The 27,636-nt window shown below is 36.7% G+C and overlaps 1 protein-coding gene across 1 annotated transcript in view; it reads left to right on the forward strand.

Annotated features, from left to right (window-relative positions):
* Positions 1 to 2,220: 2,220 nt before the first annotated feature.
* The window catches only part of LOC110451833 (peroxidasin-like), a 42,884-nt gene continuing 17,468 nt past the window's right edge, over positions 2,221 to 27,636 (forward strand). The window contains exons 1-8 of the mRNA XM_021500044.1: positions 2,221 to 2,294; positions 4,260 to 4,524; positions 5,817 to 5,958; positions 17,516 to 17,754; positions 20,561 to 20,746; positions 22,208 to 22,265; positions 23,589 to 23,698; positions 25,786 to 25,887. Coding sequence (XP_021355719.1) covers positions 4,263 to 4,524; positions 5,817 to 5,958; positions 17,516 to 17,754; positions 20,561 to 20,746; positions 22,208 to 22,265; positions 23,589 to 23,698; positions 25,786 to 25,887 — 1,099 coding nt within the window. The 5' untranslated portion in view covers positions 2,221 to 2,294; positions 4,260 to 4,262. The remainder of the gene's footprint in view (positions 2,295 to 4,259; positions 4,525 to 5,816; positions 5,959 to 17,515; positions 17,755 to 20,560; positions 20,747 to 22,207; positions 22,266 to 23,588; positions 23,699 to 25,785; positions 25,888 to 27,636) is intronic.

A 27,636-nucleotide genomic window follows, 5' to 3' on the forward strand; every position in this document is an offset into this window, starting at 1 on the left:
ACGCTGGTATATTTTCCTTCTTGTGATAGTAAGAATTCGACATCGATTTTAGAGTGCTTCCTCGCTGAAATGCCAGTCTGAAGACACCCACATTATACTAAAGAGGAGTCAAAATGTTGTTGTCATTTACCTAAATATGATGCCAGCTAAGTTGGGTAGGCAATTGGTTCTTTCCGAAAACCGGGACATAACAACGTCCTTTAAATGGTATTGTTTTTCCTGCTTAACGTTAAGCATTTAGGGTAATGTCAAAAACTGGTTAACCCGTTGTCAGTGTAATGTGACTGGGCAAAATGCTGTGTTTGGTGTTCAGTGAGATAGCACTACAAAGTCGGCATCAGATCCGGGTATCACAAGGATGCAATTACACCAGCGTACCCTGTCTCTGGCACACATACAGGCAAACACGACACACATGGAATCACTTCCTTAAATGACTGTTAATAGGACGTCAAACGGAATATAACCAAACTCACACCAATGAGGAAGATACCATCCCCGATGTAGTTGACCCAATAGTCGCCTCTTACGATCATGCAGTGGGATGTACTAGGCCTATTCTTTCCCGAACCTGCACGGGCATTTAGTCTGTAGGAGCGTTGTCAGCATAATGTGAGTGTAATGGAATACGTTGCTGGATGCTTTCTGCATATTTTTTTAGTGAGATAGCACTCTAAAGTTAAACTTAACAAGAGGTCAATGGGCCTTAACGGTCACCCGAGTAATGATATATTTATACAGATAGTTGATTATTGTTTTTAAAACATGAACAGAAGTATTATTCAAAGTGATGAAAAAACAATAAAACAACCTTATTCAATATCTAGCATACAAATTTAAGACTGAAAAGTATATAAATTTAGCACCTCTGATTCTAAACAAGGAAAATGAAGAAATTTGAGCACACTGACTCCTTTGGGCGCCCTTGGGGGTAGAGCTGGCTCAAACTTTATAAAGTATCAAACTGTCAACTCAGGGTTAAAATTCCAATCAAGTTATCAACATGTAATATTCAAAGTATCATTTGCCATAATAAATATACTTCCAACGGAAATTAAACAAATGTTGGTTCAAAATGTGATTTCCCTATATAAACTAAAGTAAAGTTTACCCCCTCCCCAGGTGTAAACGTGAGACCACAGGGTCAAGAAATTCACAACTTTGGTAAAGTACCTTAAGTCCCTTCCAGCTATGAACAGTATTTGATTCTACATGTACCATATCTGGGTCTTGAGAAGAAGATTTTTGAAATTTTAGTCAATTTGATCCTTTTTTGCCCCCAAAATATCAGCCACTATTTTTGTTGACCTTTGGCCATGGAAAGTGTCTGCCAAATTTTATTGAAATTGGTTCGGGGGTTTTGGAGAAGAAGTCGAAAATGCAAATTGTTTACGGACGCACGTAAACGTAAACGTGAGACACTAGGGTCATAAACCTTAAGAACCTTCAATCTACCTGAAATTTTACTCAATTTGACCCTTTTTGGCCCCGTTCCTCAGGACCCTGGGGGCTAGGGACCATATCAGCCACTAGTTTTGTTGACCTTAGGCCATGGAAGATTTTTTGCAAAATTTTATTGAAATTGGTTCGGGGGTTTTGGAGAAGAAGTCGAAAATGCAAATTGTTTACGGACGCACGACGGACGATGGACGACGGACGACGACGGACAAAAGTCGATCGCAATAGGTCAGTCTAAAGTGACCTAAAAACACCATATATTAATATAATAGTGTTTTATGGAGAGAAAAGACGCTTTTTGAGTATAACCAAGGGCACTAACAATACTGTTCTTAATGTTTAACGAGTCATTATCAATAACTTCTAACAATTATTATATATTGAATAACCCTGATGAGAATGCCTCAAATCTCTTCTGACATACGGCAATATTACATCTTCCTGGTTACGAGTTCCAAGAATCTTAGGAATACATGACGCGTGCTATGGTGTTTTAATAGAAGTAAAACACTTTTGTTAACACTGTCACTTTACAACACATATATACCCTTTCCAAATGTATTTTTTGCTCTTATCATAGATAATCAAATAAACGACTAGGTGGACATTTTACATTCCTTTAAATCACTTGTAAACATAAAAACTTCAACATGCTGTGTATCGACGCAGGTTCAGTTTACGTGAACCAAAGACTGCGGTTCAGTAGCCAATGAATTTTAGGGGCGCGGCTTAGAGTTTACCCACTATGTGTTCTGTCCTATAAATACAGGAACCATGTCTATGTAATACCAGGTCCCACTGTAGCTGCATAAAGTCTGAGGACAACTGTGCAACAGGTAAGTTATATTTTGCTGTATTGTTGATGAGGCGAAATCTATAAATCTAATTGATTGATATAGTAAATGTTTTACCGTATCATTAATGTTAATGTTTTAAATATATTTACTTCCAATTAATTTAAGTAACTATGTTAGATCCGTATTTGTAAAGTATTATAAACATATAAATACACAATGTACAATAATTTATATGTAATTATTGCTCAGCACCGACTCAAGCGTTATTTTTTCTTTCGTTTTTTGTTTGTACACTGTACCTTACGTCTGTTTTGATAATATACCGCGCTGCACATGCGCGGAATTTTTTGCTCGTATCTATTACCATATGCTTTGAAACGACGTTCCAGAAAAATACAATATCTCATTTTAAAGCATGGTTTAGAAATACGTTTACATCAGTAAATTATTTTCACACTTCATCTTCATTGATATATAATTGCAAACAATAATTTTAGTCTTTAAATTGATACTATAACTTTTTAATTGAAAACTGCACACAAATCCTGTTTAACAAAACAATTTTGGACCACTGCACTGAGACATAAACATGGCATTATGAACAAATGTCAAAATATCGGCCTCACACGTCGATGTATTGATATGAGTTAAAGAAAATATAAATCGGTTAAGTCAAGTCTGAGGCAAGACGGTGCATAATTTCAATTCTCTTTTAAAATTACTTACATATTTGCGTCAACAAAATGAACGCTGACGATATCGATTCTTTTTTTATTAGATTAATATGAAAAAAAAGCTTAACAGTTTTCATTGCAGTAAACAAAACACTTTATTAAATGATGAATCCCCGATGTAATAAAGAACGTGACCTTATTGCTCAGTACGGATGATAGATAACATGACGCTCTCAATTATAAACCTTGTTAAGGGAGTTGATCCTGTCGACTTTTCTGTTCATGTATTTGAAATTTGTATAATGGTTTGCACTGTGAACCAATAAATCTAAGGGAATACGTTACCAAATAGGTATAGCAAACAGTGTGTGGGTGATGTGATCACGGTGAAGGATCCTTGCTGGACATTAGAACGTTGTAATAAAACCCGATCATTTGTGACCAGTAAAACGTTGTATATGCGTCATAGTATTGACAGCCCAGTAGGTGTTACGATGACGCAGATATTATTTTAACGTCAAATAACTGGGTATGTTTTTATCTAAATTGTCGCTGTTGATACATGACAGGTCTGAACAATGCATATTTAAACTTATTCCACTTGTCTGATAATTGAACAGCTACATGTACGAATGCATCGATAATACCCTTTTGATATTCTGTATTGAAATTCTTTTTTTATCTGAATTCAAATTGTAACATTTTTTAAACGCATATATTGATACGTTATTCCTCCTAAATATCAAGAATTTTAATTTAAAATACCGTTTCTTTTTATCCACAAAATACAATGTTTTTTTAAATATTTTTTTTGATTTTCGGTAGTAATGTACAAGTTCTTAGGTACCGCTTTAAACAAAATAAGCATGATTAAATTTTCCATCGAGAATTCCAATGTGAAAGTATCATTTCTTATATTCAATATATCATGTATATGTCACATCGAAAGACTTAGCTCTGTGATGAGTCGGTCTGTAGAAAAATGAAACAAATAATATACTGCCCAGCTAGTGGTACAGATCATCGCATGTTTTTTTAAAGGAAGTTCAGATAAGATGTTTATAATACTTACGTGTTTAACAGCCTATCAGCAAAGGAGAGGTTATTAGGGCCAAAAATATAAAAGGAAAGTGACACCAAAAAAACGAAACGGTAAAAAAAAAACGCGAACTTGAATATTATTAGTGGCTATTCGGAAAGAGATTGAACTTCTGCTTAATTTATAGCAGTTTTGCCGCTTATTTTTGTTTCTTTATGCCAGGTACTACCATTTTATAGCCGCATGCTGTTGACAACATTTATGTATATGATCATATCTTTATCTACACAGTGCATGATGGCGTACGTGTCTCTGTGCTGTTTAGCGGTGACGCTGTTTTGCTGCATTGCTACTAACAATGCCAATATTCCACATGAGAGGGAGGTCGAGTTGGAATTGGCTGAACGAATACTAGATCTCTTAGAGGATAATGAGAAGCGGATGAACAAGAAATATCCCGACCAAACACCAGAAGATTTAGTCGCTGAAGCAGAAAGAAAAGGGCAAGAGGCTCTGACCGAAGACTATGAACTAAAATATCATCATTACGTTACCGGTATGTACTTGATGCCCGTTACCCCGCCTGCATTATCATACATAGGTATTACCTCCACATGGTTTTATGAACATGGTTTCTACGAATGGTTGGTTGGTTGTATATGGGTTAACGACCTGTCAACAGATGAGGTAATTTAGGAACGTGCCTCCATGTGTGTTGTGAATGCGTACATGTGAGTATGTGTGCTGAAGACACAAACGTGACCAAGATAAATCTGCTGCATCCATTGCAAAATTTTTGATGCTTTCTCTCTTCCTTCCGTCCGTGGCAATATCTCACTTTCGACACTAGAGTTCGCCAAAGTGAGGAAGGTTAAGCATTCTGTCCCCAGACAGGGACATGCTGCAAAGTCCCAAAACTAATAGATACTATTCCCTGCTAAACGTTTTTTTCAGTTAATGACAATAACTTGTTACTATGATTGTTGCCTTGTGCAAAATATTTTTTGAGCGAGCTAGCAGTTTAATGTTGCATCAATCCGCATATTGCAAGGAATCTAATACAATTCCAGCACATACACAACCATGCATTAATACACATGGAGGCATGTCTCTTAATTTTCAAGGGGTAACATTTTCAAATTTCAACTGTTTATTTTTCATATAAACCCCATAGCCAAATATTGCAATTGAAAATAAATCTTTGGTCCCTAGTTATGTCGGGATATGTCGAAAGAAAAGTTTCGACAAAGATGCAGTAGTCATTCTTAATTTGCAACCAAAGATGACCTTACTTTGATTTAAGACCCGATGCTGCTAATTTCTTAAAATGTATGGCATCGACCATGGCGGTTAATGTTAACAAATAACGTTTTGCATGTCAGCCGATTGTAATTAAAAATCTCTGATCAAATTCGTCCTCTCACGACTCCGCACAGGACATACATGTACAGTTCGTCACGTTCTGATCAAATGTGCCGATTGTACTAATATTATGAAGTGCCCGATAAGAAAACATTGTCTGCGCAATTAACGTGTCAAGTGCATCTACGTTTGTAATATTTGTCCGAAATATTTTGAAAAAAAAATGAAATACTTACAATATATTCCGACCATTTCGCTGTGTACTTCTGTATGCATATTTTAACATTTTACTATTGAGTTTGTATTTGCGTGTTAAGGTGTGCACGTGCTCCCTCTTAGTCTTGTTAGGCCCGATAGGACTATATCGTTGTAGGGTTCTAAAGCAAAGATGTATCCTAATGTTTTATGTATAACACGAACAACAGAGACGACTAATACTAAACTGAACGATGAGCAAGATGGTCAATAACATTATATTTGTTTTAGGTACAGACAAGCTCTCTGACGGCACCTCCTATGCTGATGCACAAGCCGCTGTTGCGTATATAGACTACACCCCAGCCCATGCAGAGGAGCTTGACAATAAGACGACGGTCGCCCTCAATGCACTGAAATATATATTAGACGAGTAAGTAAATAGTTTAAAAGTAGTTATGCTATGCAAAAAAATGGTATTATTACATTCTGAAGAGACGAACGATACAGAAGAGGTCATTAGGGTCAATACATGGTCGAAACTAAATCTTAAAAGAAATATCATCACAGAAACAAAACGTAAACTGACTAACAACCCCCTTTGCATTAAAAATTGTAGAAATTGTTCTTTTAAAAACATTGTTTTGAAGACATTTTTTTCTCGATCTTGGATCTATAAGGGGGGCTCCATGTATGAAGTACCAACTATGAAATCTGCGCTTAACCTTGGGAGGGGTTCCCGCATTGGTATTCACACACCATCAAAATAAGCATTGCTTGTACAAGGGCATACCTCCTTAAGTTGGAGAGGAAACTACAATCTATATACGTCCTGTGATTTAAATCAATGCAGTACGGGAGTAGTGTGAACAATGTTTTTCAACAAAGGGGCATAACTCCTTAAATTGAAGTACCATCTATGCATGGGTCCTGTGCATTAAGTATAATTTAAATCAATGGAGTACTGGAGTAGTGTAAACAATGTTTTTCAACAAAGGGGCATAACTTTATATCTTTGGAAGGTAGATCCATTCGTTATAGTTTCTTCTCCATCGAATGCACCATTATATGAGCACTCTGGGAATATGTTTTTCATCAATTTGGCATTACTCTTTCAATTTAAGAAGTAATTCCAATCTATATACTTTATTTACATTTCCTCAGTGCACAATAAGGGTTCTGAATACCAGATACCATTGAAATCGGTACATACCTCCGAAGGGGTATATAATAAAGTTAGTTTATTTCTTAACGGTCCAGCAACGGTGAAGTCATATCGGGCCTTACGATAATAATAAGGGACAATTGCATAACTGAAAAAGAAACTGAACAGTAAAAGTTTAAAAACTGTACGCATAAGTACACAGGAAAATGGTCTGAAGTTATAAAGCAAAGAATTAAGAAATTTCAAATGTTCCTGTATGAACCAATTTCACGCAGATATTCGTAAAGATCAACATTGTACTAAGTGTATTGTTCCTGTTTTTATATCAGGCACGTCATAATATTGGTCTCGAATCCGTCTAACATCCGTCTAACATCCGCACACTCCATCAATATGTGAGACAGTCATGCTTCGTCGCATAAATACATGACTAATACAGTATAATTTTCTAGCCCTAAGTTATATGAGAAGGGGCATAACTCTAAGATAATAGTCCTAATTTGACGACATACAAAAAGACACAACATCGCGTTAAAGGGAAGTATACCTAATGCCTACATATATTTAGTTTAAGCGAAAGCCATCTTTACTTTATAAGATACACCTGACACAATATTCTGGACAAGAAGTTTCTTTCTGAACAGACCAAATCTTTCTGAACAGACCAAACCTTTCTGAACAGACCATCATTCTTTAGGCAGTTTCGAATTGTAGAAATATTTTATGTTTCTAAATCTGAGATTTGTTATATAATAAAAATATTGTTGTGCTGGCTGAAGGTCAACGTAGTCTAGTAACTAATTAAAAGGCGCCAGAGCTTTACTCTTTAATTGTAACACATGCGTGCGTAAAGAATTACTTCCCTCCTTGCTACTTGTTGCCAATAATTGTTTTCGTCCGTTTGTGAAAAATCTTGGAGCTGATGTCCGTTGCGTTGTTGTTTTTGCTGATGCGTCAAAACAATTATTTTTCTCTGTTTTTGACACCTGCTCAAAAAGTAAAAATGCGGAATAATAATATGTTTGTCATCAACCAAGGCTACTATCCTATTTATTTTGTCACATCTTAAATTTCCTCAGCTTTTGATTACAATTTGTTGAGAATATGAACGAAATAATAAATATTTTTTAAAGTCTTGTTAGGTTTACATAATTGATTTATACATCATGAAAGAAACAGATGATAATGCATGTATGTCGAAATCAACAACGCTTTTTTCCAGACCATCAACAGGAGTATTAACGCCGTTGTTCAGTAACTTTATTAATATTCACGTCGCGTACCGATATACCACTAGGTACCGACAGAAAATATAATGAAGTTTATTATTTTTTTTCATTAGGCATATCGCGGTGTCTAACAAAATTTGAAATTCGACCCACTGTTTCAGAATTGAAGAATTATTTAGACTATATATTGGCATAGGGATACAACGACCATCTCAGTTACGTTAAAGAATTACACTCTTCACTTTTTCGTATACATTTTCACGGACATATCGTAAAATATATTTTATGAACTTTATTGATTTATAAGAATTATCAAACAGGTTTTCTTTCCAACTTACATTGATAATTGCTTTTGTGCCCTGACTGAAACGCGCAGATGGTCTTAATGTGGGAGGAAACCGGACTTTCCTGAGAAATCCCACTTGGTCGGGCAGGTAACTGTGATCTTGTTGAAGACGGGTGCGCTTTCTCCTGCGCCATCCGACCCACATTATAAATTACACAAAAGAAGGAATCTCTACTTTAAATGGTGTCTTTCATGCAAAAAATTATATTGTGATCACCAATCATTTATGATACAGAAATTCAGCATAACTGACGGTCTTAATAGCTCGTTACAGCTTGTGTTTCATTTAATGTTTCTCTTCACTTCTGTTTTGATGGGCCATTCATTTTATCATTAGATTCTTGTTAGATAATTAGACTGTTGATTCTTGCGGAACTGGACTGGCCGGTCAATCTTTAATTGCTAGAACTTCGATTTCTGTCTAGAGTTCGGCGGGTCTCAGGTTCGAATCAGTCTGGTCGTACCTTTCTCTTCTCCTATTACAGATCTATAACCAGTATATTTGTGTCAAATCACAAATACAAAATGATGTATATACACAGTACACATACTTGCCACCTTTTTGAAATTTCCAGCGTGTGGGGAGGGGTGTTTTTTGGTTTCAAAAACCGGGAGTCTCCCTCCAAAAAAGGGAAAGTTTGCAAGTATGTACAGTGTGCATCTTTCAATTTAACTATTAGGAATCCGTTTAGTCACAACAGATACATACAGAGTGTACTAGCCACACCTGTAATAGACTTATATCTGTACGTTTACCCACGTACACGGATTTTGTTAACAACGCAATACTTGAATGGTCCCTAGATGATATACATGTACATAATACAGCTCGAATGTAACGAATTATTCAGTCAAATATCAGTTAATTAACTGCCCAAGAGTTACCAAATAGCATCATAAGGTGTCCGACAATAATTCCTAACCGTGTATTCTATCAACTGAATTAATTCAAAAGATTCGTCTTATTCCAGCAAAGCGAAAGTAATGCACTGCCATGTTGTATATTACTTAGCTTGCGATCTGAACCGGTCACGTCATGCACGGGGTATGATAAATGCATATATCCAACATACATACAGTTGACTACACACATTTATATGTCCTTATTTACTAATCATTTAATTACATTATCATTATTTATTAGTCGCAATATAAACATAACTATAAACTGATAACCATTAATTTAACAGCATTTAATCGACTAATGCGTCGATGAAATAAAATTAAAAAAATAAAACTAATATTAAGCTGGCATTATTTTGTACATGAAATTACAATATACAATTTATGTGAACTTCTGAATACAAAGGTACAAAGCAACGTAAAAATTGATGTGCAAATCCGGAACCTTACACCCGGTAACCGCTTTCCAGAGAAGATGCCCCGAGTGTCAATAGCCTACGTGCGGCAGTGGCTGTTGACACTCGGGTGGTACAGACCCTGGACCGTTTTTCTTTACCAAAAGTGCGTTGCGTTTCCGTTGCGTTTGCGTTCCGTTTGCGTTGCGTTTCCGTTGCGTTTCCGTTGCTTTTCCGTTGAGTTTGCGTTGCGTTTGCGTTGACCGTTTGAAGTGCGTATTAAATTAAGCGTTGAATGTGCGTTGAATATGCGTTTTTCTGGTTATTTAAGAAAACGATCGATGGCTATGTATAGGTTATTTTAAGAATATTTGAGTGCTGAAATGTTTTAATATGAAAAAAAAATAGTTATATGTATAAAAAAAGTTTGCAAATTAAAAAGAAAAATAAATATTCAAATAAAATAGATAAATACATGAAATAATCGGTTGGAAGTTTAGCAATGACTTATATCTATATTCGAATATTTGGGCAGCGTCGTGTGCTGATTGATGGGTGCATGTCTATACACGTACCTTAATTGGCCAGTAAAATTATAAGTAGAAAATAGTTGAGTAATTAGTTATTTATATATTCTAGATATTTAATTTTCATACTTATATCATTCTGTTCATATGAATATATGAATCGAATTCAACTAAATCTACAAATACTTCCATCACTGCACGCATGGGCTGATGGTTTCGTAACGACACCAGGGTAGTCTGGATTGAAGAGAGGCTTATAATTAGTGCGTCTAAACGGCGAGTTTCATTTTATGAAATATTTGTAGTTTTATCTTTATGTGTGTATGCTTTTTCGTTAATTCAATTGTCTATATTGTGGGTTTTGTTTACGTCCAGGTCGAAGTATGTAAGTCCTGCGCTCGACTCGCAATAATTATCGGGGGTGCTTCCTGTGAGGTTCGAGAGGTACAAGACCCCCTGCCAAGGTTTTGATTACGTCATTGAAAACCATTGAGACCTAGCAATTTTACTACAGTGGTCGGGTATTCGGTATTTCTTTAATCTGAATCAAGAACACACAAATGTCATTATCATTATCTTTTAACATTTAATAAAATAGTGATGAGTATTCAACTAAGTATTTAAAATATTGAAACGATTAATAAAGAACGTGATTATGGTTAAACCACGAATGGCAAAAACCGCCACAAGTGAAAAAAAAAATCAATAAATAATTAAATTGAATAAATAAAACAAATTATTTAATAAATCTATAAACTGAAACAAAAATAATTGAATTGAATAAAGAAAACAATTAATTAATAAATCAATAAAATGAAATAAATAAATGAACACAATTACTTAAATAAAATAACTAAATAAATGCAGGGGGTATAAATGGTAAAGACAGTTGACATTTGTAGGTAATGTAGAAGGGGGTAGGTGGTAAAGGAAGTATAGGTGGTGTAGGAGGGAATAAGGGGAATATGAAGTAAATATGATGTAGGAGGGTATAGGTGGTATTGGAAGTATAGGTGGTGTAGGAGGGTATAGGTGGTATATGAAGCCAATGTGATGTAGGGGGTATAGGTGGTATATGAAGTATAGGTGGTGTAGGAGGGTATAGGTGGTATAGGTGGTATAGGTGGTATAGGAAGTATAGGTGGTATATGTAGGGGGTATAGGTGGTATATGAAGTAAAGATGATGTAGGAGGGTATAGGTGGTATAGGAAGTATAGATGGTATGGGAAGTATATCAGGTGGTGTAGGAGGGTTTGGTGGTATATGAAGTTAAGATGATGTAGGAGGGTTTGGTGGTATATGAAGTAGAGGTGAAGTAGGAGGATACAGTTAATAAAGTTGATGTAGGAGCTTATCGGTGGTATAGGAAGTATAGATGGTATATGATAGGGGAATATAGGTGGTATAGGAAGTATAGTTGGTACATGAAGTATAGATGACATCGGGGGGTATAAATGGTATAGGAAGTATAGATGGTGTAGGATGATATAGGTGGTATATGAAGTCAATGTGATGTAGGGGGTATAGGTGGTATATGAAGTATAGGTGGTATAGGAAGTATAGATGGTATAGGAAGTAAAGATGGTGTAGGATGATATAGGTGGTATATGAAGTAAAGATGATTTAGGAGGGTATAGGTGGAAAATGAAGTTAAGGTGACATAGGAGGGTATAGAAAGTAAAGGTGAGGTAGGAGGGTATAGGTGGTATAGGAAGTAAAGGTGATGTAGGAGGGTATGGTTTGTATAGGAAGTAAAGGTGATGTAGGAAGGCATATGTGGTATAGGAAGTAAAGGCAATGTCGGAAGTATAGTTGATGTAGGAGGCTATAGGTGGTATAGGAAGTCAGGGTGATGAAGGAGGGTATAGATGGTATATGAAGTAAAGATGACGTAGGATGATAAAGGTGGTATAGGAAGTATAGGTGATGTAGGAGGGTATAGGTGGTGTAACAGAGTATAGGTGATGTAGGAGGATATAGGTGGTATATGACGTATAGATGACGTAGGAGGGGATAGGTGGTATAGGAAGTATAGGTGGTATAGGAAGTATAGATGATGTAGGAGGGTATAGGTGCTATATGAAGTTAAGGTGACGTATGAAGGTATAGAAAGTAAAGGTGACGTAGGATAATATAGGTGGTGTAAGAGGGTATAGATGATGTAGTAGGGTATAGGTGGTGTAAGAGGGTTTATATGATGTAGGAGGGTATTGGTGGTTATAGGAAGTATATATGATGTAGGAGAGTATAGGTGGTATAGGAAGTAAAGGTGATGCAGAAGGTTATGGTGGTATAGGAAGTTAAGGTGACGTAGGAATGTATAGAAAGTATATGTGATATAGGAGGGTATAGGTGGTATAGGAAGTAAATGTGATGTAGGAGAGTATAGGTGGTATATGAAGTAAAGATGATGTAGGATGGTAAAGGTGATATAGGAAGTCATAGGTGGTTTAGGAAGTATAGATGACGTAGGAGGGTATAGGTGGTATAGGAAGTATAGATGACGTAAGAAGGTATAGGTGGGTTAGGAAGTATAGATGATATAGGATGGTATATATAGGTGGTAAAGGAAGTAATGGTACATTAATACAGCAATTGAGCTTTCTTTATGAATTGATACACTACAGCTTATACATTTCTAGAAGTATTATATATAATAACAATGTTTCAACCCGCTGAGGTATAGAAAAGAGATAGAGAATATCGAAGTATAATTCGAATTCGACATCGATAACTAGAGAAAAATATGAAACTGAGGAATATTAGCAGAGACTTTTTTGGTTGATTCAGTCCAAATGTATCCACAAAATTGGAAATCTGGAATGGTGATCCCATCCCTGATTAGCAGTTATGTGGTAGGTTCCGGAAAGGCTTATAAACAAGTCATTGCATGTAATTTTCCTATATAGCTTGTACTTATTTTGAAATAGTTTATATCTGCTATATTGTATTCCATAAAGGGTACATACTGGTTTCTATCGGTATTAATCGACGTGTCCAGTATACAAACCAACAGCTACGACGTTGACACGTGCCTCAGGTATGGAGGTGCTATTTTCTATAGTATTCAAGCGGTTCCTGATTATTTTGCACGATTACTAGCAAATAATACACAATAAAATACGTATTATTGTATCTCACAAGAAAATTACATAATGGGGAATATTGTCTGCGAATAGAAATCGAAATATAAATGTTTATTTGTATCAAAACTGCAAATGTCTCATGATTTAACCGTTGCTGTTTTACGTAAAGCGAAACAGATTTAGTTACAAATTCAAACGCCTTTTATAAACTGTATTCGGGTTGACCCACCCCAGCAGTGTTTCATTCCTCCAAACCTTTTTCACGCACGTACATAGTTCTCTCGTGTACATCGGGGATCTTAAACAATCGCTACAACTAACGGAGAGGCCCGTCCGACTTTTTATCTAACATGGAGGACAAGGTAAACAAAGTTTTAATTGAATCTTGAAAAAATCGGAATGTAGGTCCCGTTCGTTAGACTTTGTCCATCACTATGTTTCCATTGTACAAGTTATGCTTCATATATTAAAAAACGATTAACATTGAAGAAACCTAAAAAATAAATTGTACTCAAAAACTGTCCCGGGTGATACCGACGAAATTCTTCAATTTACATCTAGACCCACATAAAAAAAGTTAGTACCTTTGGCGTAAGGACCACAACACAGAAGAGATCAGTTCCAAAAACTACCCCGGCCATCCCCTTTTAAAATCCTTTAACCAGAAACATATATACTATACTATAATTGATTGATTGACAGGTTTTACTTCCGCTTCACTACCGAGTTACTATACTATAGTGTATGTACTGCGTATATACTGGTTTTATACGCCTCTGTTTGAACCGCCCGATGTTTATTTTTTAAAACAAAACTTTTTTAAACTAAGTGTCTGATCATAGACGTTTACGTTTCTGGTCTGACGTGCTGATAAAAAAACGGTAGCTGAATCTTAATAAGAGCCAATACAGATTGATTTTGATGGTTTTACGTCCGCTATTATACGTACGGCCTTGCGACCTTTCAGTAGACGACCAAGCAGTACGCACATGCGTGTGCTCTGGCTTTACTGAAATTGGGATGCCCAGGGGGCTAAACGTGAGGTACGTATACCGGTGAGAGGTAGTGCACCCCCGCTGAGCTAAGGCCACCCCTGATAGCGATGGGGAGCCATAGCGATCATGGTCATCGTAACTAACACACCGGTCTGTTCTGGTTTACATATCCAGGTAAATTGTAATAGCGACGGCCTTTATCATTAGTCGAAGTTGAGCTATTCGCAGATTTCACTAACATTTGGTTTGGACGTATACCATAATACTGTAAACACATTGCAGAAATCGTTTTGTGACTGGACAAAATGGCAGACTTGTCACGGCTCCTGATTGGTCGATAAGAGTGCTAGATTTTGCTTAAATGTGGTATGTTTTGTTAACAGTACATTGACTATGTGAATTATCAAGGGCCAAACTACATAGATGATATATAACTTTTACAGCATAGATACTTTTCAATATTTCACTGGTAAAAATGTTCGATCAAACCAACCCTTTATAATTTTAATGAGTTAAAGATGTCAATATCATCAATAGCAAACAAATTGCGTTAAAGAGGTGTATAATGGTTCTGCAAACACTGATGGGGCACTGTTTTCTGATGGGACAAAATATCTGCCAAGTACTTACTTTTGATTGGTCAAAGTTTAGAGTGATCAATTTTACTCAAATTTCATATGAAGGAGTTCATGTTATTGCTATCGTTTTGTGATGCACCATTGCACTGATAAGTTTTTTGGCAGAATTAGGTGTGGTTTCCTTCTCGCCTCTTGTATAGGGTGCATCGAGCAAACCAAGAATAGACCTGCTTTCGAAAAAGGCGACTAATATGCGCCCCCATCCTGCAGAATCGGGGGTTTTCTTCCGCGTCAGTATCTTTATCGTGTCGTATCTTTCCGGTCCACTTTCCTTCTGTCCTATCTACTTTCAATATGTTTGCAATACAATTTTTTTATTTTTTTTATTCAAAAATAAAATTGAAATACGCTTATGTTCGCACAATTCCGAATTATTGAAAATTGTCCTATTAAAAAACGGTAATAGACTAATATCTGTTACCCCTATATTTAGTTTGGAAAAAAAAAATGTGTACCAAAGACACTCACGTCTCAATAAACACACGTACATCTACATATAAGGAGAACAATCTTTACCATTTTTACGTACTGTTTTATTAAAAGAAAATGTCAATCAAAAATCAGAATTGCTGTTATATAAGAATTGACATGCTTTGGAGTGAAAACCTACTAATATCAATATTCCTACCGGGAGAGCCGGTATTATGACATATTATCATATGTTTATTCAGAATATGAGTGTTTTTGCATATTTGATAACGTCTGACCACTCCTGATACCACTTCCGGTCACCCGTGTGATAAGTTTCTCGTAATGCACACCCCCCATGCGATAACAATTCTCGTAATGCACCCCCTGTTCGGAACACCTCTACCTCTGTATTGGATATGGGAAGCGCCCGAGTGTCAGTTGCTTTTTTGCTTAGACAGTGTGTTGAGCAGACGTCAACAAACAAAATGTTAATAAACCAGGGAGAGGAAATACTTAATTCTCTAGCGTCTAGAATACTTGAATTGGATGACCTCATTGATAAGGAAAATGCACTGAATATCATCTTGTAATAATCTGTTTCAGTTGACATTGTTGATTAAATTATCTAATTGTTTTTCCTGTTGACTTGTTTTTATATTACTTGAACATATGATAAAAAGTTTATAATATGACCCTCGGGCTGATATCGGGACTCTCGGGCTGATAAGGGATATGATATCAAAATGGTCATATAATAACCTCTAATTAATCATCTATGATACAACAACTCTGCATACGGGAGACTGGGAAGTTCGGCCACCCCTGCTATTCGGGTCTTAAACTAATATTTACAAACTTTGAGGATCATAGCTGTTAAGTTGGTTTCGGCATTCACACGAAAAAATGTCGAGGAATTTAATCTAGGCCCGGACAGGTTCGGACCATGATACCGGTGCAAGTTCGGCCCATGAAACACATACATATAATGAAATCAGTCGTGAAATTGGCAGGATCATCTAAAGTTGCATGCTTTATGACGTCATAATCTTACCCGACTGTCTTTCCTAACTCGTTCGGCAGTCAAATCTTTCGACAGGGAAAAAAAATCAAAAAAATCAAACACGTTCGTGTTTTCCATAAACAAATGCCATATTTTCCCCTGTTGAGGATTGTGATCACTTCTTCCTCCTCTGTAATATATATACTATTCGAAGGCAGCTTCTTCTGGACTCAATATCTGCTCACATTGCTACTATTACATTAAATATTCGGACCGTTCTCTTTGGATGTCAAAGACTCCATATCAATATGAATATAAGTATTCTAAAGATGGCTCAGAGATTCATTAGAGATACTAGACGCTTTTACTAGATTTCACTTATTTGTATATTTATTATCACGTGACCTTGCCGTGTGGAATGATGCTAACACAGACTACTTTTCCATTGAGTGTGCTGTCCACCAGCACCGTTTTGGCTGATATTTGATGTTTCCATAATGTACTTTCTTTATCAACAATTTAAAAAATAAGAACAATGACATGCAATTATTAATATATTATATATACATCATGTATCGTTGCTACAATATTCTGTGCGTAAGCTGCTTATCACTGTTAGCAGTGGCGCACATAGGCCATGTCTGTTGCCCAATGCATTGGTATCAAATATATCTGAACAATAAATATTCTGAAATGAGTAATTGGTCTCCTTGCGATAGCGCGGATCTGATGCCGACTTTAGAGAGTTACCTCATTGATATACCATGTCGAAGGTACCCCCGTTAAATCATTATGTGACCGGGCGTAATGCTGTCCTGGGTGACTTCGGTATGGTATTTCAGTGAGGTAGCACTTAAAGTCGGCATCAGATTCGCGCTATCTCAAAGAGCAGAGTATATCAACATACCCTGCCTCTAGGACACATTCACACATGCAAGTATACCCACACCACGCAAAGAGGCATGTCGTTAAATGGCCTTAGCTGTTTATAGGACGTTAAACCCTATGAATGTACAACCAACCGACCGAAGGCACACAACACAGAGTTTGGTCTCATTATACTGACTACGGGTAAGCCGGGTATTGCAGTAACGAAAACCTCTCATTCTGCAAGCCGAGAATTATTCATCTTTTAAAAAAAGTCCTCCAGATATGAAAGATTTTTGATGAGGCCATTCTGACATGTCCTTTGTTACTGACGGTACCATATATCACTTCCCAATCAATCCATTAATTTTAATGGTAAAATTGACTTAATATCAACATAAATTATAAGCACACCATTATATTTCAGAACTGATATAAGCCTGGACGACCTGTTAAAAGCTGATCATCAGTATAAGAAGGGAATCCTTGAGGCATGGGAAAAAACATTTCACCCAGAAAAATACCGTGAATGTACAGTCGAAGAAAAAAACGCTGCGTATCGGCCTATTGACGGATCTTGTAACAACGTTGACCATTATGATTGGGGAAAGTCCATCACAGCTAGAAGCCGGTTTATATCGAAGCCAGCCTACAGTGACCAGCATGGTAGGTAAACCAAAACTTGTTTTGTGTGTTATATTTACAGACCCCGAATGGGGTATTAATTGTTGTACCCTTTACTGTAGAACGCGAAACCGACCAAAATGAGTCTGCCTCACCCTTACAATACAAGGAATCCTGTCTACCCTTTAAACTATTTCGTGTTGGTTTCCTAACGCCGCGCACTTTGCAGTGATGTGAGCGTTCGCCCTAGATCAAGACAACCCATTAAAATCGGTGGTCTTTACTAGAACTTCCGCTTTGAAATAAATTGTCGCGATAACTTGTAATTCCGTTGCCAGTGACTTTGACCAGAATGAATACGATGTATTCTACCGGGTAATGACATTTAAGTGAGATGGCACTTTTAGTGGCTAATAATCCAGAGACACCGTCTTAGGAATTTGCCTGTGGCGAATACGAAAACTCAGAAGCAATCAAACCGCTGATGAAGAAACAAAAATCGAAAAAAAACTAAATCGATGCCAGCTTGGGATCCGCTTCCCCATACTCTCTTGGTTTGGTCTGAAGCAGCACTTAACTAACATCAAGAAATTATTAAACATTCGTATTCTTATTACGCATAAGTCATACTAACATTACATATGCTTATATTTAAAAATAAAAAGTTGAAATTCAACCTTATTGCCATTATTTCAAAACCATTTAAACAGTCAAAAACATCATGATGGAAAACGGTGAATTTAGATAAATACATGAAAAATGTACAATGTGCAATGTGGTACACTATCTAACCTTAATGTTGTGGCCCTTAACTACTTGTCGATAGGTGTTAAAGGAATATAAAAATGCATCTTCTATTATTCCTTTGTTATGTCCCTCGAAACCGTAAGACACTAGCTGTTGCGAGGTCGTAATCATCGTAATCCCCCCCCCCCCCCCCCCCCCCAAAAAAAAGGGTTTCAATTGCTCATTTACGAATCATTTCGGCGTAAATACCAAATGCCAGATGACCCCAAACCTTTTCATATCCGGTCGGGGAATCGACCCCGGCCGCCTTGGTGAAAGGCAAGTGCGCTATCCAATGCACCACCGAACAAACATTAAATTGAATAGTAAAACAAGCAACGACTTTGAACTGACTACTGTTGGTAGGCTAGCATTGTAGGGCTATTTACCGTTTCGAAAATAAACTAAGAATTTTTATAATAAGAAATTGTCTTTTTCGGTGAAGGTCAATATAATCTAATAACAAGTGTTCTGATATGAATTGCTCGTGAAATGCTATGCATTGTGGCCACCCTCCCATTTAAGTAAATAAGAATGGATACGCATTCTTGCATACTAGACCGAGATATCCGCATTTCCGGCGGTGCTGGAAAATTCTATCCGAACCACGGGTCTAGATCGCTTACACGCGCAGACTGACGGGGGCATTATAGTGACCTTTCGGGGTCGCGCTATTGTTCGTACCGTCATTTTATGACGTTTTGAGGTCAGTCAGGGTCATTGACGTCACTAACAATTGTTCATATGCAAATGAGAAATGTGCGGACAGTTTACAATTTTACTAGAAGAGCAGCTGTTTTTACGGGTTTTAGGTAATAAGCAAGAAATAGAATCCATCCCTGATATGAGGTAAGGATAAGGTTATTCAAACCCTCGGGATAAACTATTGAGTAAAAGACCCTCGGCAAAGCCTCGGGGGTCCTGCTCAATGTTTTATTCCTTGGGTTTGAATTACCTTATCCATACCTCACATCAGGGATGGATTATATTATTCTTGCATACTGGACCGAGATATCCGCATTTCCGGCGGTGCTGGAAAATTCTATCCGACACACGGGTCTAGATTGCTTACACGCGCAGACTGGCGGGGGAATTATAGTGACCTTTCGGGGTCACGCTATTGTTCGTGACGTCATTTTATGACGTGTTGGGGTCATTCAGGGTCATTGACGTCACTAACCATTGCCATCCGGGCTTCATATGCAAATGAGAAATATGCAGACAGGTAATAAGCAACAAATAGAATACATCCCCGATATAAGGTATGGATAAGGTTATTCAAACCCTCGGGATAAAATATTGAGCAAAATACCCTCGGCAAAGCCTCGGGTCTCCTGCTCAATATTTTATCCCTTGAGTTTGAATAGCCTTATCCATACCTCCTCGCATCAGGGATGGATTCTATTATGAATGACCGATCCAAAGACGGGCAATGACAACCTCGTCTCCGCGGTTTTCACTATTGTTTGGATAACATTCACCGGTTTATGGTTTGTAGAGTGTAATATGTTGTCTACGCATTGAGTGTAATTATTTTCTCCCCATTTGAGAATTTGTTATTAACAGTTGATGATAAAGCCGCTTTGGCGGTGGGATCTTTGCGTCACCGGGTATTCGCACATGTCCGGGAACCCAACATAATGTAATATGACAGTTTTAGGTCAAACTATGTAAGCCTTTTTAAAATTTATGTTGCTTAGGCTATCAAAACAGACCGGAAATCAGAATATATGATTAACATTGGTACATATTTTGATATAATATGTTCAAATGAATGATAGATAGCATGGCATTCGCAGAATATAATGACACATCCATTGGTAACCGGCATCCAATAGTGAAATCTTTTGTAACTATGTCTGCGGCGACCTTACGAACCCTTAGTGTAAAATAATTGAATTCGTTCTCTTTCAACTGCAATTTCGATAAGAATGAACGAAAGATTCAATGTGGGATTTTATTGTTTTCATAAAGTGCGTTCGTAATTATTTTTACTTTTTATATTAATGACGTTCATATTTTTTATATTGAAATTTTGCTACGTAACGTTTGATTTCCACAGGCCTTACCAGCCCGCGAAAGGCCAAAAATGGTAACGAACTCCCATCGGCACGGAGTGTGAGTATAGCGTTCGCGAGATATACACAAGACCTGGAAAATACCCCACTTGATGACCTGAGAACAGTAGCGTTGACCGGATGGGGTCAGTACCTCGATCACGAAATAACCGATACAGCACTGTCTAGTGGTAAGTATACATAATTTAAATATATATTTTGACTTATAAATTAGCATCTGTACCTGTCTATTATACATCTCTATGTACTGTTTTTGTATGAATCCGTAACATCTTATTGTTGAATATCGTTAAAAGAATTTTCTAAAAATTTACTCATATTATACTTGATACTGATACTCTTCGTAATTCCATAATAAATACATCTAAACAGACGTGATAATTAATAGTGGAGACTTAAATGTTATGGTAAGGTATAATATATATGACATTTTCAAATAGTTGTGATTTTCATATTTATTTCTTTAAACAGTGGCTTTGAAATATTTCATGTCCTCTGAATTAACCAGCAAGGTGTTGCTATCTCTCAAAAAAATCAATTGTCTCTATTAAAGTCATCAAAGTTAGAAGGATTGGTTCGGTGATATGGTTTAAGATTTGCTAATATTAAGCCTAATAAAATCCGATACGGAATATATCTATTCCAGATCTTTGATATGATTCCTTTAAGCGATAAAACCATCTCATATTATTGGTGAAACTCTCCACAATTTTCAATGTTTTTCTATACGCACATATTTTATTCCCATAATCTATATTAAAATCCCGATAAACAGTGGACTTTGTCCACTACCCCTGCTTCGTGTTCGTGAAAAAGTTTGGTTTATTTTTTTAACGTCCTATTAACAGCTTAGGTCAATATAGGATGTGCCTCCATGTGTGTAGTGTATGCGTGTGTGTATGCAGGAGACAGGATATGTTGGTGTGCTTGCCTTATTGCCATAGCGCGGATCTGATGCCGACTTTATAGTGCTATCTCACTGAAATACCATGCCGAAGGCACCAAGCACCGCATTCCGCCCGGTCACATTATACTGACAACGGGTGAACCAGTTATTGCAATTCCCCTTAATGCTGATAGTTAAGCTTGGAATTACTACCATTTTTAAGGACTTTGGTATGTCCCGGCCTGGGGACAGAACTCATCGCCTTCATCACCTGGGCAAACGCTGAACATGGAGTTGATCTTGATTCGTTCTATCAAATGTTACGCGTGTATTTGTTATAACGCTATCGTTTGCAGCACAAAACAACGCTTAAATGTATACTTATGTTAACACTTCACTATACATGAAGAATATGTAAGATCATAAATGTACATATAGACATTATTCATACGTTTTACAAAATTAAACTCAAACTGACTTAAAAATCCACACATCTGTCCCTTGTCTTCATCATTTTCTGTACACACTGACCTCTCTCTTACGCATTATTGCTATAAAACAAATATCGTCGTTTCCGATACAAAAAAGGGAATCTTTTTTGTTTCCTAGACAGATGCTGTTTCAGAGAAAAAACAGAACAAATTCGAAACTTAAAATGTGTTCAAGTATATTACAGTTGTTTCATAGCATACGACAAACACATACAAAACGGACACTGAATGAAAAAACCCGCTGTTATCCACAGGCTACGGTGGAGCTGTCATTGAATGCTGTCCACTTAGCAAGGAAGAGAGAGCCAAAAGGTACTCATTTTAGTATTAAAATACAAAATTGAATAGTCAGAAGCCAGAGTGTAAAACATCAGAAAGACTTCTGTGAAACCTATAAGTGCATTTTCACAAACTTTTTCTCAAAATGATGCTTTTATGGTGAGGATTATAATTTATACGTTAGAAGGGACTTCACGGCTCATAAAGGCTGAGGGGCGAGGCCATTGAAGTCCACAGAGTGCATTAGCCTCTGAATGGCTTCTCTGAATCTTGGTAGGTGACATTCTCCAATATTCCGTTAAACTGATGCTTAGATGATGAGGGTCAGAACTAAGAACATAGAAGGGGCTCGCCCCCCAGGGGGTCACTTGTTGAAAAACTAAATCAACAGTATTTTTTCATATTTATCTCCTGAAGATATGTGTAAGATTTAAATCAAACTTGGTCGTAATCATATGACAATGGTGGGAATCATAATCTACACCGGAGTAGGGGCTGACCTCCCAAATTGCTGTTGAGCGGGGGCCATAAGAAGTCACCGAGGGTACAAAACCGTTAAAAGACTTCTCTGAATCCATCCTACAAGTATATTTTCTTTAACAGTTCATAAAATAATGTTAAGCTGAAGCTATATTGAAGGGACTCCCAAATGTATTTACTTACTGTCCATAACTCCATTGTTGTTATTACTTCTTATATTTATCACAATACTACACAAGTCGCTATCTTTTATTGAGCCTAAGGGTCTGTGTAATCGGATTAAATGTATAATTAATATACTTGCTCAAATGGTTAGCAACACAGGACAGACCATAAGGGCAAACAAATGGTCGACAAAATAATGTAAAGTAAAAGCATCAAATGACAATTGAATAAAGCGGCATTACTGTGTGCATTACACTAGGATAATAGTAGTTATGGTACTCGTCTGAAGTTTCTTGATAATGAACCTTCCTGTGATGATTGACCTTAATCTGTTGCAAACTACTCTAGATATCAAAACATCAACTTGTATTAAAAGTGGCTATGGTGACTAATAATTAATTAAAATGACCAACAGCTTTCAGATAGTTTAAAATTGTAAAGAGGTGATTTTCGAAAAGAGTTTGAAGATATGAAACGTTGTTATAGTGTTTGATTGTAAATGGTTCATAAGGTTTGCGGTGTTATTCGAGAGAATGTGCGTGGCGATGCATGCCTTTTTTATGATAAGGTTTGCTAAGATTTTTATGAATACAACGGTTGATTCAAAAGATTTACAGTTATATCATCTATCATATTATTTGACTATAATGTTTTTTTTATTTAAAAAATCCCACAAAAATACCTACCAGATTTCTAAAAACATGTTTGTAGGCCCCAGTGTATCGACATCGCCATTCCCGAGGACGATCCGAAATTCACAAATGATTCATGCATGGAGTGTGTCCGGTCAGCTGGGACCCTAACGGATTTTAGAGTTCCAGGTAAGGTTGTTTGTTATTTATTGCTTTCTTAGAAACATACCTTCCTTGCCTTCTTTTGTTTGGTTTAATGTTATCCATTTTACGTCCGTTTAACAGCAAACGCACCCCCATGTGTGTAACGTATGCATGTTTGTTTGTTTGGTTTGTTTGTGTATTGTTTACCGTCCATCGACAATGCGAGTCATTTAGGGCCAACAACACTGTAACAAGAGAAATTCACGAAAATAAACACATCAGAGTGTTAATAGTAATATATTAATTGCAAAGGAATTGTATCGAATAACCTTTTCATAGACGGTACATCATTACACCTGTCACGTATTTGTTTGAAATCAGCACATTCAATCATAAAGTGTTTGACTGTAAATGGTTGGTCGCATGCATGACAACAAGGCTGGTCTTCCTTACGCAAAATGTAGCCATGTGTGATGTAGGTATGGATTATGCGCAGTTGCGAGAGGATGCATGTATGTGTGCTGACTTTTTGGTGCTTCCAAAAACAATTATCGATTCAAGTTTGCGGTAAAGTCATAAAATAGAAGTGAAAATTCCATAAGCGCTTTGCCTTTGTCGAAGCTCAAGGTCACTGTTCCTAGAAATAGAAATGCATTTATCCTATTTATATCGAGGTCAGGTCACCCTTACAAAAAATAATTTTCCCGGATGAATTTAAATAAATTTCCAAGGTGCTTACTTTAGAACGAAATAAAGCCGCTATCTCATTTTTTTTGTATTTTAGTTAGTGTATTTGAAACACAGAACAGCATAAAATCATGACACATACATATACAGGCAAATTTTATTGTTCATAAAGCTCAAATTTTAAATAATTGTTAGTACAGAAATGTTGCCCCTGGCTGCGATCTCTCACAGGAAACATGAATATTTGTTAAACTTTGTCGAGTCTTGCATCTCTTAAGCGTATCTATAGAGGGAGCATATCTATAGAGGGAATACGATTCGTTTGCTTTAGTTTCATTATTTAAGGGAGTGCCTCCATGTGTGTATGCGTGCATGTGTGTGTGTGTGTGTGTGTCGGAAACAGGGTATGCTAGTGTATTTACCTCCTTGATATAGTGCGGATCTGTTGCCGACTTTATAGTGTTATCTCACTGAATACATTTATTATATCTCGCAACGTTACACGATGTGCGAACGATAAAAATCTGGATGATTATTGCTTGTGTACGATGGACGAATGTTGTACGATAACAATCGTGATGGGTGAAAATTGAGGAATGGTTCAATACAAACGGTTTCGTGTTAAAAACCTTTAAATTTGAGTTTTCATAATTATGTTACTATATTTTAGCTATATCGATAACTTTCTTTTATCCAACAAATATAGACACGGTCTCGTATACATTTAAACATATAGGCACTTTTGTCATGAACCTGGGCCGTAGTTTTCCTCACCAAGGGACCTTACGTAACTCATTGGGGTCTAAAAATCCAGGTGAAGGGGAGCTAATGTAATTAATTAATGCTTAACGTCCATTTGTGTTTTCATAACGGTCATATGGTATCACATATCAGCTCTTTGTATCAGGTACAGGTCAGGGAAAATTCCGGTCACTCATCAAAATGTTATTTACCTATACGTGTTACCTCGGAGCCAGACCCATTCTTGACAATCTAACGGTCACTGTAATAATACTGTGTAACACGCATTGTAAAACAGATCATAAGCTTAACCACAGTGATAAGAAATGATAATATATACAGAGTACCTTATTTTATTTCATACGATTCTTACTGATTTTTTTTTTATTGATAAACCAATTGTTCAAAATCGCACATTTGTGGGGATCGTAGCGCACAACGGGGCAAACGTTAAATCGCACGGTTGTGCGCACAATGTGTGTTGTGCTGTTCAACAACTCTAGCATAGCATTCCGTCCGGTCACATTATACTGACAACGAGTGGACCAGTTGTCGCCATTACCATGAATGCTGAGCGTTAAGGAGGAAATAACAACTACCGTTTAAGGACTTGTATGATGTACAACAGAAATGCATATTTTTAGTACGTTTGATTTACAGCGGATAAAAAGAATTCAAGTCGATCCTACAATTTTGTATGATAGGTCCCAGACAACAGATCAATGACATCACAGCCTTCATAGACGGTTCCAGTTCTTACGGCAGTGAAGATGAACGAGCGGACGAATTAAAGGATAAGACAACAGGTAATTTCTTTGTACGTTATCATCAAAAAATCTCCATTGGCCTATATTGCTTGCATGTTATTCAATGCTATTGGCAACCTACATCTAACGTCTATAATATTACAATTTGATCAATAGTTATGAAACTCAATACAATCAGGATGACAAAACACAAGCTTACTTCAATTACTCTATCATCATGCCAAGTTTTCAACTTTTTATACGTTTTGGAATCGCACTCGTCCGAGCTTTCGAGATAATCACCTTCCTATTACGTTTCAAGTAAATTGTTTGAAAATCACTCGAAACATATAATGGACACTGTTTCAGCAATCGAATAAAAGGGCAATAAATCTGTAAATTACAGTCAGATAATGGTGGTTTGAAACACTTTCAAATTTTCGAGGTAATTAACCTTCCTATGAAGGCGGAGAATAAACGATGAAAGTTACCCAAGCTAAAGAGTGGTCACTGTTTCAGCAATAGAATACAGGGCCATAACTGCATGGTAATTATTGTTATTGAACTCATCTGCGCTGTCATGGCAATTTAGCTTTCTATTAAAGGGACATCACGTGAAGAGCCATATTTTTTTAATGAATGTATGTATGTATTGTATGAACTTCCACTTATGTTACCTCGCTATCCCCATATTCATAGTCCGTTCCAAATGTCCAGTTTGACCACTTGAATTGTTCGGGAAAGCCCTGCTAAAAATAGCGCCGATAACGTCACCTGCCTAGGCAGTATAAACGCGAGCGGTCTGGGCGAGATGAAACGGTTTCCAAAGGGGGCCCCAGAGAGGGGCGTCAGGCAACTGCAACTTCTTACCGCACTATGAAGCCAAGTAATATGCTTTCTAAGCCCGTATTAAAACTTATTGAACAATAGTTATTCATCATCAGAAGTTAATTGCACACTTGCCAATATTCAGAATTTAAATTTATTTAGCTTTAAACACATGTGTTGCCAATTAAGTTGATCATGGGATGGGGCACATGTTTTTACAATTTATCACAGCCTTCGCCCGTCATACATTTACAATTAAATGTCAACAATGACAATAGGCATAAACATAAAGTATATATATATATAAATATATATTGAATTTAGTACCGGAATGTGACATCTGTACGGGGTTAAACACCTTTCTTCAACCATGGGACAAACCTTTCTGTAAAAAGGAATAATCACGTGACGAATATCTCTTTTCAAATATTTTCATAAAGTGCATATATGCAATGACAAACTACAAGCCCACTTTCACTGTCTCCATACGCTAACACTTAGTAAGTCATATTAGCCATCACACACACTTAACTGTATGGCAAAACCACTACGTGAACATGTAGAATATGTGTCCGATATGGGACGTGTTGAGATACTTGATAATTATTTTTTTTCAATACTTTTCATAGATTTTAAAGCATTCTTGTCAATGGACCCTTTTTAAGTTGAGCCAACTTTTTATCAATCATTTCATTTTTGTCCGAGTCAGAAGCCGTAGTTATCGGCAGCACGCGTCATTTTTACAACGTAAACAAATGTTTCTTCCCCTGTTTTCAATACGTATTCCGATTCTATCTGAAGTAGAAAATTAATTCTTTATAGAGAAAAGGTTGTTACATGATCATACATTCTAAGTCAACAACATATGAAAACATGAACTGTTGAAAAATTAAGATTTAAAAAAAAAATGTTACGCGATCCTATTTACTAGAAGTAGGTTCTCCTTCCTCAGTTATTTATCATGGCCCTTCATTTTGACAT

This window comes from Mizuhopecten yessoensis, unplaced genomic scaffold, assembly GCF_002113885.1.
Source record: "Mizuhopecten yessoensis strain PY_sf001 unplaced genomic scaffold, ASM211388v2 scaffold6211, whole genome shotgun sequence".
Lineage (NCBI taxonomy): Eukaryota > Metazoa > Mollusca > Bivalvia > Pectinida > Pectinidae > Mizuhopecten > Mizuhopecten yessoensis.